The sequence below is a fragment of the Sinohyriopsis cumingii genome, chromosome 11 (genome assembly GCF_028554795.1).
Source record: "Sinohyriopsis cumingii isolate HCF-2022 chromosome 11, ASM2855479v2, whole genome shotgun sequence".
Classification (NCBI taxonomy): Eukaryota; Metazoa; Mollusca; class Bivalvia; order Unionida; family Unionidae; genus Sinohyriopsis; species Sinohyriopsis cumingii.
In genome coordinates this window covers 106576089-106592342 of record NC_142971.1, presented here as the reverse complement: position 1 = coordinate 106592342, position 16254 = coordinate 106576089, and the positions used below count along the sequence as shown (strand labels likewise).

The 16254-nt window shown below is 33.4% G+C and overlaps 1 protein-coding gene across 2 annotated transcripts in view; it reads left to right on the top strand.

Moving 5' to 3' along the window:
• Positions 1 to 248: 248 nt before the first annotated feature.
• LOC149789232 (coadhesin-like) overlaps positions 249 to 16254 on the top strand; it is a 40903-nt gene continuing 24897 nt past the window's right edge. For both annotated transcript variants that reach the window (XM_089975400.1, XM_089975399.1), the window contains exons 1-9: positions 249 to 395; positions 3797 to 3892; positions 4191 to 4228; positions 7610 to 7753; positions 9202 to 9396; positions 9608 to 9802; positions 11307 to 11498; positions 12537 to 12728; positions 13891 to 14082. In XM_089975400.1, coding sequence (XP_089831526.1) covers positions 319 to 395; positions 3797 to 3892; positions 4191 to 4228; positions 7610 to 7753; positions 9202 to 9396; positions 9608 to 9802; positions 11307 to 11498; positions 12537 to 12728; positions 13891 to 14082 — 1321 coding nt within the window. In that variant the 5' untranslated portion in view covers positions 249 to 318. The remainder of the gene's footprint in view (positions 396 to 3796; positions 3893 to 4190; positions 4229 to 7609; positions 7754 to 9201; positions 9397 to 9607; positions 9803 to 11306; positions 11499 to 12536; positions 12729 to 13890; positions 14083 to 16254) is intronic.

The window sequence follows — 16254 nt, the reverse complement described above, 5'->3', positions numbered from 1 at the left end:
TGTTTAGAAATGGCCTAATTGTACCAAAGTAAACACTTCAGATATATAATCAGAATAAATTTGCATTAAGTGAAACAATAATTCTTGACCTTTTTGACGTAATGTATTCCTTGGAAAATTTAGAATGTGTATCATTTAAACTGTTCAAAACAATCAGAAAGTACTGACCCAATCCTGTTATTAATGATAGGTGTCTACGTAAGTCGTAAAAATAAACTAAAGATTGCAGTGGCAATACAAAGAAAATATAAAGTGGCAACGCTTATAAACCCAGACAGTCGATTTTCGTAGTATTCAAAGTTGCATTACCCGATACGAATGGAGGTGTACCGTCCTACTGGGAACGTCATCCTTTTTATCGCTGTGTGTACAGTGTATGTCTGCATGGCCTATGGGTAAGGCTTCAAAGACTTTATACTATATATTGTAGTCTCTTATTATTAGCTTTAACAGGTCTTATATAACGAAGAACTAAAGACTTTAATACTCTCCGTATGGTTCCTGTTCTGCACCGAATGATGAGGATGAGGAATGATGAGGATGAAGAATTATGGGAACGAAGAAGACACATTGCAAAACTTGGAATGTCGTATAAGGTTAATAAGATGGAAATATATTGAGAGTTGTTTAGGAAATATGCTATATTTTCATGCCAGAAAGTTTGATTTTAGTAAGCCACTTATATTTCAAACAAGTGTCCTCGCGTATTGCTATTACATATTTTATGTAGTGTTCAGTAGAAATTTAGTTACATCCAGGCAGTCATTTTCCTAATACTACATTATGAGATTAATGAAAAATCTTAGTATCACATGAAAATATGTAAATGAACTTTGCGATGCTAAATGCATTAAATAAGGCCAAAAATCCAGCTATTTTGACTTTATAATTATATCCTGTCATTTATTTCATGCTATATACAGGTCTTTTTATACCTCATTGTCATTGTAGCTCAGCGTGATATCATCATTTTACTTATTCATGTCAATCACAATGTACTGTATAAAGACTAAGTCTTCAGACGAAAGGGAAAGGCTTAGACAAGATAATATTGAAATCGCATCAAGCACTTTAACATGAAATAGTTCACATAATGACTTGAGTTTCATCCCACTTGCATCTAAAGATGATGGATACATTTGCTTTTTCGATTCTTTAGGTTAAATGTGGCAAAATGTTGTTAAAGATTTGCATGTTCTTTCTACATGACGTATTTCATTCGATCAGACTTAAGGCACGGTATTGTGCGTGCATATATGAATGCAAATATTTATATAAATGCAATTATATAAGGAGGGTATACTATTAACATGAAAGTATATCACACCTGCCACATGCAGATAAAATAGAACATGTATCGGTTGTTAGCATTGAACAGGTATCATTTGTTAGAGCGGAAACGTTATGAGTTATTTTAATAGTATGTTACGACTGTTTTATAAACCTGCATCTACGTCGGAATTTCTAAAACTAATTTCTCCGAAATATAGGCATTCATCATACTTTCACTTTCCAATATAATTACGGTGCTCATGTACTTAACAAACCTAAACGAGTTTGTTCTACATGACGTATTTCATTCGATCTGACTTAAGGCACGGTATGTGTGCATGCATACATGAATGCAAATGAAAGATATTTATATAAATACAGTTATATACTATTATCAGGAAGGTACATTATTTGTTAGAGCGGAAACATTATGTGTTGTTTATATTATGTTGCGACTGTTTTATAAACCTGCACCGACGTCGGAATTTCTAAAACTAATTTCTCCGAAATGTAATCATTCATCATTACTTTCACTTTATAATGTACTTATGGTGCTCGTGTGCACTCTTAAACGATTTTGTTCAAAATGTTGGTATACATGCTTCATTATTATAATTTATCCGTGTGTTCCTTGTGATAATGTTTCCTACGAACTTTAACATTTGAGATATGCTGGTGTTGAATCATTTACGATCTTTAATGAAGGAATATATTTTCTGAAATTAACATAAAATCCATAATTGGTATCCATCTAAAAGGATTGAAGAGAGATGATGGAGATGTTAAAATACCATTAGCATTTCAAATCACCACCAACACAAGCCGACACCGATAAGAACAACATGAACACCATCTGTATCCATCCCTTTTAAAACAAGTGATCTAATATAAACCCTCTAATTATTTTCATAATTTCTATTTTCTTACATATTTATATAAATAGTGTTTGAAAGTGATTGGATCATTTAATAGTTTTAAGGTTTTATTACGTACTTCTGAGTACAATTTTTTACCTTTGGTTTCCATTTGTATTTGTATGATAAGGATTAATTAAGTTTATGCTTTTTGTAATACATCTATAACATATTGTAAATCCCTATTCAGTTTGCCCTCTACAATTCTATTACTAAAATATTATATGGTATCATCTGTATCCTTAGACTATGAATAATGTTTCGAAAACTTTGGATATATGTTTGTACACGTGCATGGGTGTATCAACACAGATAGGTAGGTTAGTAGGTTGGCAGGTAGGTATTATTTATTGTAAAAGCATGAGTTCCCTGACTGCTCTTATAGTGTTATTATATAAGATGATTCAACAATTAATTTTTAAACTTGAAATATCGTTTTATGTTAAAATTTTGTTATCATAGACATCCAGGATATCAATACAAATCTTCAAAGTTGAGACTGTATTTTCAAAACTGTTTTGTTTCCAAGGGTGGTTTTCAGTTTCACCGTGTTGATATTTTAATTTAGCTGCTAACATGAGATTATAAGCTGCTCTGTTATTTATTAATTAAACAGTTGTCTGATTACTATATTCATTACAATAGAGGCTTGACCCGACACGTGTAGGAGCTACGACAATATTAAAGAAATATAAAAAAAAAGAAAACAAACAAAATCAGTATAATTCTTGGCGTGTCTTCTATTTGATTTGTAATATCTTCGTCAACATTGCAAAGGCTGGTAATGAATTTGGAGTACAGTGTGTCGTGTAATTGAATAGCAGATTCAATATTTGTCACTTTAACTTACCCAATAATACCACTAATAATAATAAAATATTTTGTCAGGCGTAACAAAGCATAAGGAAACAAAACAGTGGTACAAATTTAACGTCGACTGACAGAAAACGACAACAATGACGATCAAGACAACACACTGTCTAACAACATTACGTATAGTTAAGAATATGTTTAAAACGTTTGCTATATTGCGTAATTTAAAATGCTCAATACTGTTAGTTCATATGTTAACAATTGTGATATGTGACATCGATATTTTGGGGAATAAATTGCTTTCATGACATCATCACTACTTGTTCAAAAATATTTATAAAATTATCCGACAATTAACAGCAAGTTCAAAGCAAGAAAGTTTCGGTCAAACAAAATGGGATCATTGCTGGTACTTTATTCATTAGGTTTAAAGCTTTTCCATATTTGTTCTATTTATTCTCCATAATAATCAATTGCATATTCTCCATTTGATATAGTCAAATATTCATGGAGGTTAGGGAATTAAAGTTGTGTCAGTTTTTAGGAAAATGTATTAATCACTGTCTTTTCCAAAAGATATTTTCCTCCGAACACAGAGGCGATTATTCAGTATTCAACTACCGGTAGTTTCTTTACAAAGCATATTTAGTTGAAAACATATTGGAAATACACGGAACATTCGTTCAACATGCAATCATGATAAAATTGTGTCTCTCAAGCTAACTCTACCATTTTGTGGACTTCGATCTGTTGAATATTCGCATGGAAATGAAAGCTCTTTAACCTTGAAATTGTAGCGAGACTTGCTTCTACACGGGCACCTGCTACCAGCAAGAAAGATACACAGAATCATGTGGATGGTGGTGGGGTGCAAGCACTTGTTCACACTACAGGTTTGTTATTTTCGTCAATACTTGTATTGTTTTATCACCTCGATTCAACACGCTTCCAATAATGTTGAGATATTTCGTTGTTTTCTTTGCTATTTCAATATGTTTTCCTGATATAACTCATTGATGCCAGGCACTTAATTTCGATACCGTCCTTTTAAAAAATAAACACAAATGAACTAGTTGCAAATCATTGATTATTTAGTTTACGTACTGAACATTATATAATTCTCTACAGTAAGGACGTATTATAGAAGAAATCATTAATCAATCGTTGTATTGTGTTTTCATTCAATTCTAGAACTGTTTCCAAAAGCTGCACTTTACCAGCAACATGCAGTAAGTACAAGTTTCAAATAACTATTCATTTTTAAATTACATAAGCTTGAATTAAATACATATAATTTTCCTGAATCAGATTATATGCACCACCGTCGATAATGTAAAAGCAGGTTTAGGTTAAAGAGTCAGAACGATGTTAACCATCTTTGTTTTATTTTTAATTTCTCCATTTCCTTCTTGTTTCTGCAAGGTCCTCTTTTGACATCTTTCCTTACATCCTTCGTTTCTCTTATGTTTTATTTAAATTATTTTAAGTGAAACAATATATCAGGTAGATTTTGTTTTTCACGAGGTAATAAACTTGTATTTTACTTTGAAAGACTTCATCCTTTGTCTAAACCCTCAGACTAGGATTATCGTAGTTTACTTCCTTTCTGACAAATTAGGCATTGGAAAATATCACCGTTGTAAACAGTTCGTTGTTTAGATAGATAGCAGGATCTGTTTTTTGGAAGCATACAACAAATAGAAACCATCTGTGAGGCTTGGTAGATGCTATTCTTTCTCTTCATTAAACATATCCTTAACACACTAATGGGCACAACTGGAAAAGCGCATTCATTTTCCATTGCCTATTTTGCAACATTATTTCGTAATTATAGCAGATACTGTTATACAATCTCCAAGTAATTTACATATAGGGTGAACAGTTACTATAGGGAATGTAGCGAAGATTGGTCTGTAATATTTTGTGTCTTAAAAATAGTATACGAATGGTTCTTAAATATTGTAATCCTATTATGTTGAAAAATGTCAAGTTGGAAGAAGATGCCATAGTCAACTAATTCTTTGTCTTAAATGCTTGAAATGGGAATCCCTGGTGCATGTTTAGCTAGCTGACTCTCCAAGCTTTCCAATCCTTATAATTATCTCTTGCTGAATAATGAAACGTTTCGTATGACTGGATAGCCTTTCATAACTACTTTTAGTGAGCTCACCATTCGCAATCTTATCAAGCCACCTACCACTAAATGGGAAAGGACTAATAATACATCATTTCCCATTAACTACTGCCAAATTGTTATACGTTCATGGTAAGATCAGCAAAACAGGCACTCATTCTATTATTCATCTATACAGGAAGAAACTGTTGAAACGATGAAATTGATATGATACGATTCACATTTGTTTTCTCTACAAATATGCGCTGTAGGTGCCCACGATACAAATTCAGTACAGTAGGATATCTCCTTCGACATCCGATAGCGGTGACGCCAATGACAATAAAATTGACTACGGGTTCAAGCTTAATACTGGAATCAATTTCCCAATCATAGATCTCTTCAGAAATGTTACGTCAAATTATTTCCAGTAATAGTTTTCAGCTAATCAGTGACCTCTAACTTTCATTTTTTGATATACGGTATTTGATATAGAACCACATATAGACTGCTTCCGTACCTCATACATAATGAGTTCACTCAAACCTAAATTCAAATTTTTCTTTCACAATAATGATTCAGAATTAATAGTAGTATTCCTTGAAAATACTGTTTTGAAAATATCGAGGGATTTATTTTCATTTTGGTTTCCTGCTATAATAATAAGTTGATAACATCTTAAACAAAATTATGTAAGCATCCCTCTAAAACTTCTTTATTATTGCAAAATGAATACTATTGGTTCCTATGCTGGTATGTAGTGTTTGTCTCAAACCGAATGAATTTCAACGCATATGGCAGCGGGACTACGACAGAGGAAGGCAATATGTGACTAATACATAAGTTCCTATTACAAATACAGTGTTCAGAATTTTCCCCTTTTTATCAAAATTTATTTGACGTCATTTAAAAATTGTGCTTAACGTGGGAACATTTATCTTCCTTTCTTCCTTTCGAGTAACTTGTCAGACAAAGATTTGTCTGAATGCTGTGCGCGCACATTAATTACTATGGGAAAGGGAAGTAAATCTTGGTTTCCGGTTTTTATTCTTTAGGAGCTGAATTTTTCCCACATTTGAAAGACCAAACCGTACATGTCGGCCTTAATAAAATACCACGTTTAAACATCAATCAGTTAATTGCCAGGCTAAAGAAGCGAGATAAGATCGTTAACTGAGATTAGTATTATTTAGTCGCCAGGATTTGTATATCGGTGTACCCAATTTGACAAAATTGAGACAATGCAATCTCTTTGAATAAACGTTGGTATAAAACTGTATACTTTTCTTCTCGAAATTTTAATAAATGCCATCCTCTAGTTTCATTACAATAACTCAAAAATTGTCAAATATTTTTCTCTGTACTGGAATAAATGACATGTAGATTTATGGGGACACGCGTATTTAAATCGAGGCTGATACAATACGCTACAGAGCAGTTTGTTTGGTCTTCCTAGAATATATGTTTTTAACACGCAGCCTGTCTAAAATGTATGCTGTAGGCAAAAGAGTAAACAACAGAACCACCTATTCAAACAATTTCCAGCGAACAAATTCACCCTAAGCGACCGATAAAACGGGGAAGAAACGGTTTCAGCATATTTTTGTTCACATAAAACTACTTATGTTCCCGTTAAATAATGTTAATTTTGTCCAAGCAATGATATTTTCATACAATGATGCGTTAAACAAAGTTACGTCCTGTGGACAATCTATCAACTTTTGAAACAATGAAAACCTCATTAATGACAAAAATATCCTTGTAAAACCCAAGTGACCTTTCCGTTTATATGTAATAGTACTGTGTGGCGATACCAAATAAAATGGTTTGGGTATCTACTATTGCTTACGATTTACCAATAATAATGCTTTGTTTGGAAAATTACATTACATATATTTTTAAAATTATTTTCAGGCAATCAGCGACGTTGATTTATGTAAAATATAGTCACATACCACCAGGCTTAGGCTGACTTTGTAGCTCATAAAATAATTAGGTGACTCTGACCAATTTTGTGAGGTAGATTACAAAAAATCACATACGTTTAATGATCTCGAGTATTCTCAGAAATAGCATGAATTTTTAGAATTGTTTAGTCAATGCGCATGCGAAGTGTATTGCATCTTAATGAGCTTTTTATAACATGCAAACAGTTACTATCCGTTATCGTAATAATTCTAAGATAAGTAGATCCAAAATAGCGTAATTCCGTTCTCCAGACACTAATGCATCCAGTGAATCTGGCAATGTTTAAACAAGCCTCGAGGCGATCTTATCACCACAATGACGTATTACGTCACCCGATCTCATCAGGCGAAAATCTTAAATCTGGTTGCAACTAACAAATAACAAATATGTATTAACAGTTCATTATACTTAACGAAATAAACTGGTTACATAGGCTGTCAATGTTATAATTGAAGTGTAGGGATGAAATCTGTATGGTTGTAAAATTTATGTTTGAATCATCTCTGTATTTTCTCTCTTCAACGTTTAGACTACTCTTTGAGTTCCTGTGGATCTTGTTCAGCGACCTGCGGAGGTGGAACACAATCATGCACCTATCAATGCAGCACCACATATTGCTCTCTACTTGACATTGTCCAGATTCATAGTTGTAATACACAAATGTGTCCTCCTGGTAATATATCACTCCTTGTTAGTTCTAAAGGAAAACGTGAATGTTCTGTTGTCTGTCTGTCTATCACTCGACATGTCTTCATGTATGAATCTTTAGGGAAGATTAGTGGAAATATACTTGTCTGAACATAGAGGATTTACAATATGCAATAAACTGACAATGAACAGTGCAAGACTAGTATCTAACTAGTCTAAGCGCTTTAGACTCATTAATGAGTTATTTTTGAAGGTAAATACACAACAATGACATAACAGACAAATAAAACAGAAAAACGTTTATGTGTGCAAATCTTTACATGGCTGTTTCTACAGGAATTAATCCTTTAACTTTATGATGTTTCAACTACTTTATCTCAACTCGTTGCTGCTACTGGAACATATTTTTATGACCGAGAAATCGATGAGCCATAACGACATCTGTTATTTTATGTAAATGTATGTAAGCGCAAATTATATCGTGGTTATTTGATTGTTATAGTAGTCATTATAGGCTATTAAGCAAATTTAGGGAATTATTTAAAAGAAAATGATTCGGCTGCGAAAGATAATTTTATTTGTGCATGGCTGTCTTTTTCTGGAAAGAACTACTATTTACTTCCGACACTATTTGTAGTACTTCCTAATTCATTTCCGTCATTTGTGCTTAAAAATAAGAATATCACAACATTCCCAATGATCAATATGGGCGACACAACACTACCGCTATTACTAATTCTACCACAACCACAACCACAAAATACCACGAATGATAACAATGATGTCGGCACTATATTATCCACGGAAAACATATTTTGACCTAGTTTATTATGTTACCTTTAACCTGAAAGTGTTAATCTCTAAATTTTTACTTTTGTTAAAAGAACGCGATACACGGTATATGTGCATGTACAGATGGATGCATTGATACATGAAGGGAGGGAAGGAGGGCTTTGAGTATGTACAATTGACCGTCTGTGGCTATCTGTTACATATATGCATTTTTGTATACTAGTATACATCTTCTTACAAAGATGTACAAAAAGGCAGTACATTATAAATATTGTCTTATTTGCACTATATATATATATATATATATATATATATATATATATATATATATATATATATATATATAGAGAGAGAGAGAGAGAGAGAGAGAGAGAGATTAGTCAAGTAATAACAATATATGTTACTACTACCGCCACTACCATTGGTAATACAAGTTTCCCACCCGGGCAGAATATCAAGTAATTCAATTGTTATCGATTGTTTTGTCTTTAATATCGTGCATCGATCAGTTAAGGGACTACTTATTCGTTTCATGAACAAATTATTCTCTTTGATTTTATTTCCAGGTACGTATTCTTAGTTTTAATCTTAGCATTCTATCAACATCTTATTTATATCTTCCTGCCCTCGTTTAACAAATCTATATTTTTTTTTTTCGTTTTTGAACTCAAATTAAACTAGTAAACGGAGGATGGGGACCTTGGGCTAGTTGGACTTCAGCAATCGCCTGTAGTGTTACGTGTGGAGGAGGTACACAAACGGAAATACGAGCAAGGTCTTGCAATACTCCTGTGCCTCAGAACGGAGGAAGTCAGTGTAGCGGCAGTTCAACCGATTTCCAAACGATACCATGCATATTACCAACTTGTCCCGCGGGTAAGATTGATACAATTAATAATACTATTAGAAACTGCAATTAGTTTGCTCTATTTTTATAAATAAAATGACGACGAGAACATCTATCAGTACTACTACAACGGCTACGATATTTAATTGTACTACTACTACTACTACAGCAGCAGCAGCTAGAACAACTATACAAATAACCAGTAAAATCTAATTTAATTTTTGTGCATGTTTTAATCAGTGCATGGAAACTGGAGCGGCTGGAGCGGTTGGATTTCAAATGGAACCTGTAGCGTCACATGTGGTGGAGGTATACATACTCAGATCAGGAACCGGTCCTGCACCAATCCCATTCCCCAGAATGGTGGAAGACAATGTAATGGATCTTCAACGGAATCTCAGACAATTCAATGCAACATCCAAGCTTGTCCTACAGGTAATGAAGCCTGCTAATACTTATACTGTAGGTAAGAATCTGGAGACTCTAGAAAAAAGATCAAGGCCTCTCGTCGATACTGAAAGGCAACTAAATAATATAAACAAGGAAGTGGCATAAACGTATTGCTGTTGTTATTGCGGGCTTAGAGTAAACAAACTGGCCATTCATTAAAATGAAAAGACAATAATGTAAAATAAAAATGAATATTTCATAAAGGAATTTCAATTTGCCGCCTTGTAAGTAAAAGAAGAAATAAAATTAAGATAATTTGCTTACAGGAGTAGAGATAGAATTTAAACAGGCAATAGTGAAACAGTCCAGGTCATAATAGAGATAGCGACATTTGTTAAAATCGTTCAAATATGATAGATTTTAGCAAACTATTTTGCATCGAAGCAAGAAAACGATGTAAGCATCAATACTCAGAAACGTCTTAATTATTTCAGTGACAAAGAATTTTCGTTCTACCTATATATGTTACGAATTTCCTGAGCTAAAGGAATTCAAAGTACATTGCAACATGTCCTTTTGATAAAGGGACGTAAGACTGGAATGTCATAAAGGCTGCAGGTCGATATAAAATACATTACTGAGAGCCATTGTGTGTGCTTCTATGACATCAGTATAATCCGCCGTTGTTTCCTTGAGATGGCTATGTCTGGCAAATGATAACATGAAAGGTGGTTGTGTTCAGTAATGGCCATAGTAAGGATAAGTAAATTTTTGAATTAACTCCACATTCTTCATTAATTTTCAACACGTTCGATACGCAAAGCCGTCCCTTTTAGTGTAAATGAAATTCAAAGGTAAACATTGAATAGATTATCTTAGATAGATGATTCCTCGACTATTTCTGAGGCAGATGGATGGAAATCCACACATAATAAAAACAGTGAAATCTTTCTGAAAATCGATCAGTATGATAGAAAGAAATAAAAAAATATAACGTTATCATTAATAAACGGCCAGATTACAGACGCAAGATACGACACCTAATAAAAAATGGTCATGCAACATAAATTAGTGTTTTGGATATTTATTGGGAAGGTGTACCCATAAAGAAGGAACACTACAATATTTGTACAGGAACGATAGTAGAAAACATAATTTGTTTAAATATATCGCCTTTAGTAATTGCAATTATCCATTTATATATTTAGAAGCCAAACATTGTTAGATATACATGTATGTGTTTAACTTTATGACAGACAGGTTTTCAGAAAACACAGTATTAACAGCAATGCTGACAAACGGCATTATGTTTTATTTTTCAAAAATCCGTTGGTACCTGGTTTTAAAATCTAGTTAGGTCGTCTACAGGCTTCTTATAAAAAGAAGGAACTAATTGTCCGCAATCATTATTTTCAGCAATTCTGCGACTTTCAATGTTTTAAATAGGATATACCTTATGCATGACCTTATTAATCTAAACTGAATGCAGAATGAGTAGTTTTTTCCTATATTCTTCTTTTGTCTCTGTCATTCTAATTTGATTCTATAGATGGAGGCTGGAGTGCTTGGAATGGCTGGACATCAAATGGAACCTGTAGTGTCACATGTGGTGGAGGTATACAGACTCAGACTAGGGGCCGGTCCTGCAACAATCCCATTCCCGAGAATGGTGGAAGACAGTGTGCTGGAACTTTAACGGAATTTGAAACCGTTCAGTGCAACACACAAAGTTGTCCTATAGGTAAGGAATCTGCTACTAACTTTACCGCAATAGTGAATCTTAGTGATTTATACTAAGCAACCGTTCAATAGAGAAAGTAACTAAGAAAAATGAAAATAAGTGGCATTGTCATCTTGACATGGTGTTTTCTATTTGAAGTAAGAAACATAAATGTTTTCTCCTCGCAAAATATAGTGTTTTAGGCACCGAATTTAAAACATGGAATTATGAAATAGTCTTTTTCCTGTTCGAGATGGCTAACTCTTAAATAAACTGTTTAGCATGGAATCCGGTGGAAGATGTGAGGATATATGACATGAAAATTCTGCAAGATACAATCGTTCGATTGCAAAGATTGCTCTTAAAATTCTTAACATTGACTCCACCGTCGTCACTAACCTCAATTTCCACCACGCCTGATAAGCAAAGAGGTACTTTTAGCGGTACTGAAATTCAAAGATAAATATTGTATGGATCATGACAGGAAGATGATTCTTGGACCATTTCCGTCACTGTCCCGAGGCAAAGGGAGACCCACAAGGATATTATTTTAAATTAATTGTTAAGTTACAGAAGCAAGATACACCTTTAAAAACTGTAATCATCCAGTTCCAATATTTGGAAGCTGCAAATTGTGCATTCTGCAGCTATGTGCTTAAATTTCCGATTGAAAGAATTTAGGAGACTTGAATCATTAATAGATATACTCAAAATTGCATTAAATCGCCTTTGTTATGCAATTTCTAGTGACCTCGTTTTCAAAGCAAATTAAGTTGTCCACAGGCTTTTTATAACAATGTAAACATAATTTATTCGCAATTATTTTTTTCAGCCGATCAACAACAACCATCCTTTACAATATATATATATATATATATATATATATATATATATATATATATATATATATATATATATATATATATATATATATATGTGTGTGTGTGTGTGTGTGTGTGTGTGGTATATTCTATCTAAATGGAATGAATAATTCGTGCGTTTTCTTATTGTCATATGTTGTCTCTGTTGTCATCCTAATATTCTAATGGTAACCCGTAGATGGAGACTGGAGCGTTTGGAATTGCTGGTCATCAAATGGAGCCTGTAGTGTCACATGTGGTGGAGGTATACAGACTCAGAGTAGGGGCCGGTCCTGCACCAGTCCTATTCCCAAGAATGGCGGAAGACAGTGTAATGGAACTTCAACGGAATTTCAAACTATTCAGTGCAATACACAAATTTGCCCTATTGGTAAGGAATATGCAACTATCTATACTGTAACAGTGAGTATTTGTGCTCTATACTAAACATCCTTTGAATAGAGAAAGTAAGCAAGCAAAATAAAATTAAGTGCCATATGTCATCTTGACATGGTGTTTTCTATTTCAGGAAACAAACATAAATATTTTCTCCTCCCAAAATATAATGTTGTATGTACAGAATATAAAACAGGGAATTATGAAATAGTCTTTTTCCTGTTCGAGATGGCTAAAATCATGAAAGTATTCTAACTCTTATATAAACTGTTTAGCATGGAATCCGGTGGAAGATGTGAAGAAATATGGCATAAAAATTGTGTAAGATACGATCATTTGATTGCGAAGATTATACTCTAAACATTCTTAACATCGACTCCACCGTCATCACTGACTTCAATTTTCACCACCCCTGATAAGCAGAGAGGTCCTTTTAGCGTTACTGAAATTTAAATATAAATATTTTATGGATTATGAAAGGAAAATGATTCTAATATCATTTCCGTTACTGTAACGAGGCAAAGGGAGATCCACATGAAAGTAAACGTGACACATTTGAGAAAATCTATGAGTATTACGGAGATAAGGAAAGATGACAAAATATTATCATAAAGAAATTGCCAATTTACATAAATATGATACGATACCTAAGAGAGAATACTCTTGCAATATTGTTATGTACTTTGGATTTTGTCCGGGTTAATGTACCCGATTTGACAAAGTAGAAAAAAATGCAAAATTTGTAAAGACTATTTATCTGCAGATATTTTAATACATGGCTTTTAGTAATTGCAATCATCCATTTCCACATTTGGATGCCCCAAACTGTAAATTATACAGATATGTGCTTACATCTCTGACTGAAAGGTTTTTGGGGACTCGAATTATTAATAGGACTGCTCTAAATTGCATTAAATTGCAATTTTATGCAATTTCTCGTTACCTGATTTTAAGATCCAATTAAGTCGCCGACAGGTTTTTTTTTATAGAAATATAAAAATAATTTGTTCGCAATCAGCGATCATCATTCTTTTCAATAGGATATGTGATATATCTTAGCTATAATATATTATAAATATATCAAACGGAATGAATAATTCGTGCCTTTTCTCATATTCATATGTTGTCTCTGTTGTCACTTTCATGGTAACCCGTAGATGGAGACTGGAGCGCTTGGAATGGCTGGACATCAAATGGAACTTGTAGTGTCACATGTGGTGCAGGTATAAAGACTCAAACTAGGAGCCGGTCTTGCACCAATCCCATTCCCCAGAATGGTGGACGACAGTGTAATGGAACTTTAATGGAATCTGACGTCATCCAGTGCAACACACAGACGTGTCCTATAGGTACGGAATTTTAGTGCTGCTTTCACGGGTAAAGATGAATGTTCGTGTTCTTCATTGAATAATCATGGAATGCAAAAAGTATCTAATCGAAATGAAATCGAAGTAAGCGATATCGATTTAACATTCTCTTTTCTATTTAAACAAATGTTTTAAAGGTGTAGGCAGAGAATATCAATAGGTAATTGTAGGTCCGTCTCGATCCGGTCTGAGAGCAACAAAAGTGTTACAATAGTCAAATTCTTATGCAAACTATTTAACATGGAAACTGGTGTGAGGTGTAAGGAAACGTGGCATTAAATATTGTAATTTAAGAGTATGAGATTATAAAGATTAGTCTGAAACTTCTTAACATATCCAAGAATAAGTGTTATAATTGATATGTGGATATGTATTGTATTGCTGAAGTTAAAGAAATTTTGACGCACATCGAAACACATCATGGACAGAGGGAGGTAAGCCGTAGTTGTTACATGTTAATATTAAAGATTACAAAACATTGGGTTTGTAAATTAAAAATTATTCATATTTGAATGGACTTACCTAAAATTGGGACAATTTGATTTCCTTCCTTTATGGGGCGATGCCTAAAACTGTTTATACGTAAGGTGTTTGTGTTCAGTGATTAATGTAGAAGAGAGAAGTAACCTTTGGAATAGACTTCCTTTTCAACGAAGTTTAATAAACAGAGCTCTCCTGTTCAGTATTAACATAATCAAAGCTAACTCTGGCATCAATTGCCAAAGTAGAATGATTCCTCAAATATTTGCGTCACTGTCCCCGAGGCAAAGAGAGAGAGAGAGAGAGAGAGAGAGAGAGACATCCACCCATAATAAAACCAGTCAGATGCTTGATGACAAAGATGAAATTAAGACAAACAAAGCGAAAACTATATAATCAAAAATTGCAAAAATAGAAAAGCCTCATACAACACAAGACATATATTGATTATACAACATAAGTATTGTTTAACAATTGTTTCTGGAGATGTACAGTTTGACAATACAAGACAAAATGCCATATTCGTAGATAAACATTGGTAGAAGAACTGAATTTATTTTAGTCCATAGCCAAATAATTCCAGCTATCGGGTTGATGGTTTCAAAGCCGAAACTTGTTATTTATACATGTATGTGCTCAAATCTTCATCAGAAAAGTTTTCCCCAACTGTGATTATTTTTAGCGCCTCGTACAAGACGCATTAAATTGCACATTTGTTTTATCCCTCGATATCAGAGTTTAACTCGGTCCTGCATCAATCCCATTCCCCATAATGGTGTAAACCGTGTACCGGAACTTCAGTGGAATCTCAAACCATCCAATGCAACACACAAACTTGTCCAGTAGGTAAGGTGACCTGCTATTATTCCTACAGTAAAGATGAAAACTTGTGTTCTATATAAAACAATCGTTGACTAGAGAAACGAACTATGTAAAATAAAAATAAGTGGAAATCAGTTAATTGTAACATGATATTTTCTAATTCAGCAAAGAAAACAAATATGTTTCCTCCAAAAAAGGACTTAAATGTATATGCACATAGTATAAAACAGGTAATTACGAAAGTGTTTTGATCCTGTCCGAGATCGATAATAATTAAAATATTCTAATTCTTATACAAACTGTTTGTAATGGAAGTTGGTGGGGGATTTGTGGATTATAATTGCTATGTAGATATGTAATGTCTTTTTGAAGGTAAAGGAATTTAAGTGCAAATTGAAATAAGTCTTGGACATAGTGAGGTTAACAATGATTGTTTTATAGGCTGCATGTTGATATAAAAGATTAACAACATTTGCGTTAATAGTGTTTGAATGTACTTAATGTGCTTAAATAAAGTCGATATAATTTGTCTTCATTCTTTGCGAGGACGATGTTTGAAAATATCGAAATCATTTGCCTTCATTCTTTGAGAGAACGATGCATGAAAACGTTTATATGAACAGTGTGCGTGTACAATCTTTGCTGTAGAAGAGACAAGTAAAATGAGAAAGATAGCTGTCCCCTTCAGCATTAATGAAGTCAAGATTTAACTATTGTATCAATTGCTAAAGGTGTGTGATAATGTGTGTGAGTGTGTGTGTGCGTGCATGTGTGAAAGCGTGTGTGTATGTGTGTGTGTGTGTGTGTGTGTGTGTGTGTGTGATTTGGACTTTTAACGTAGTTTTAAGAATT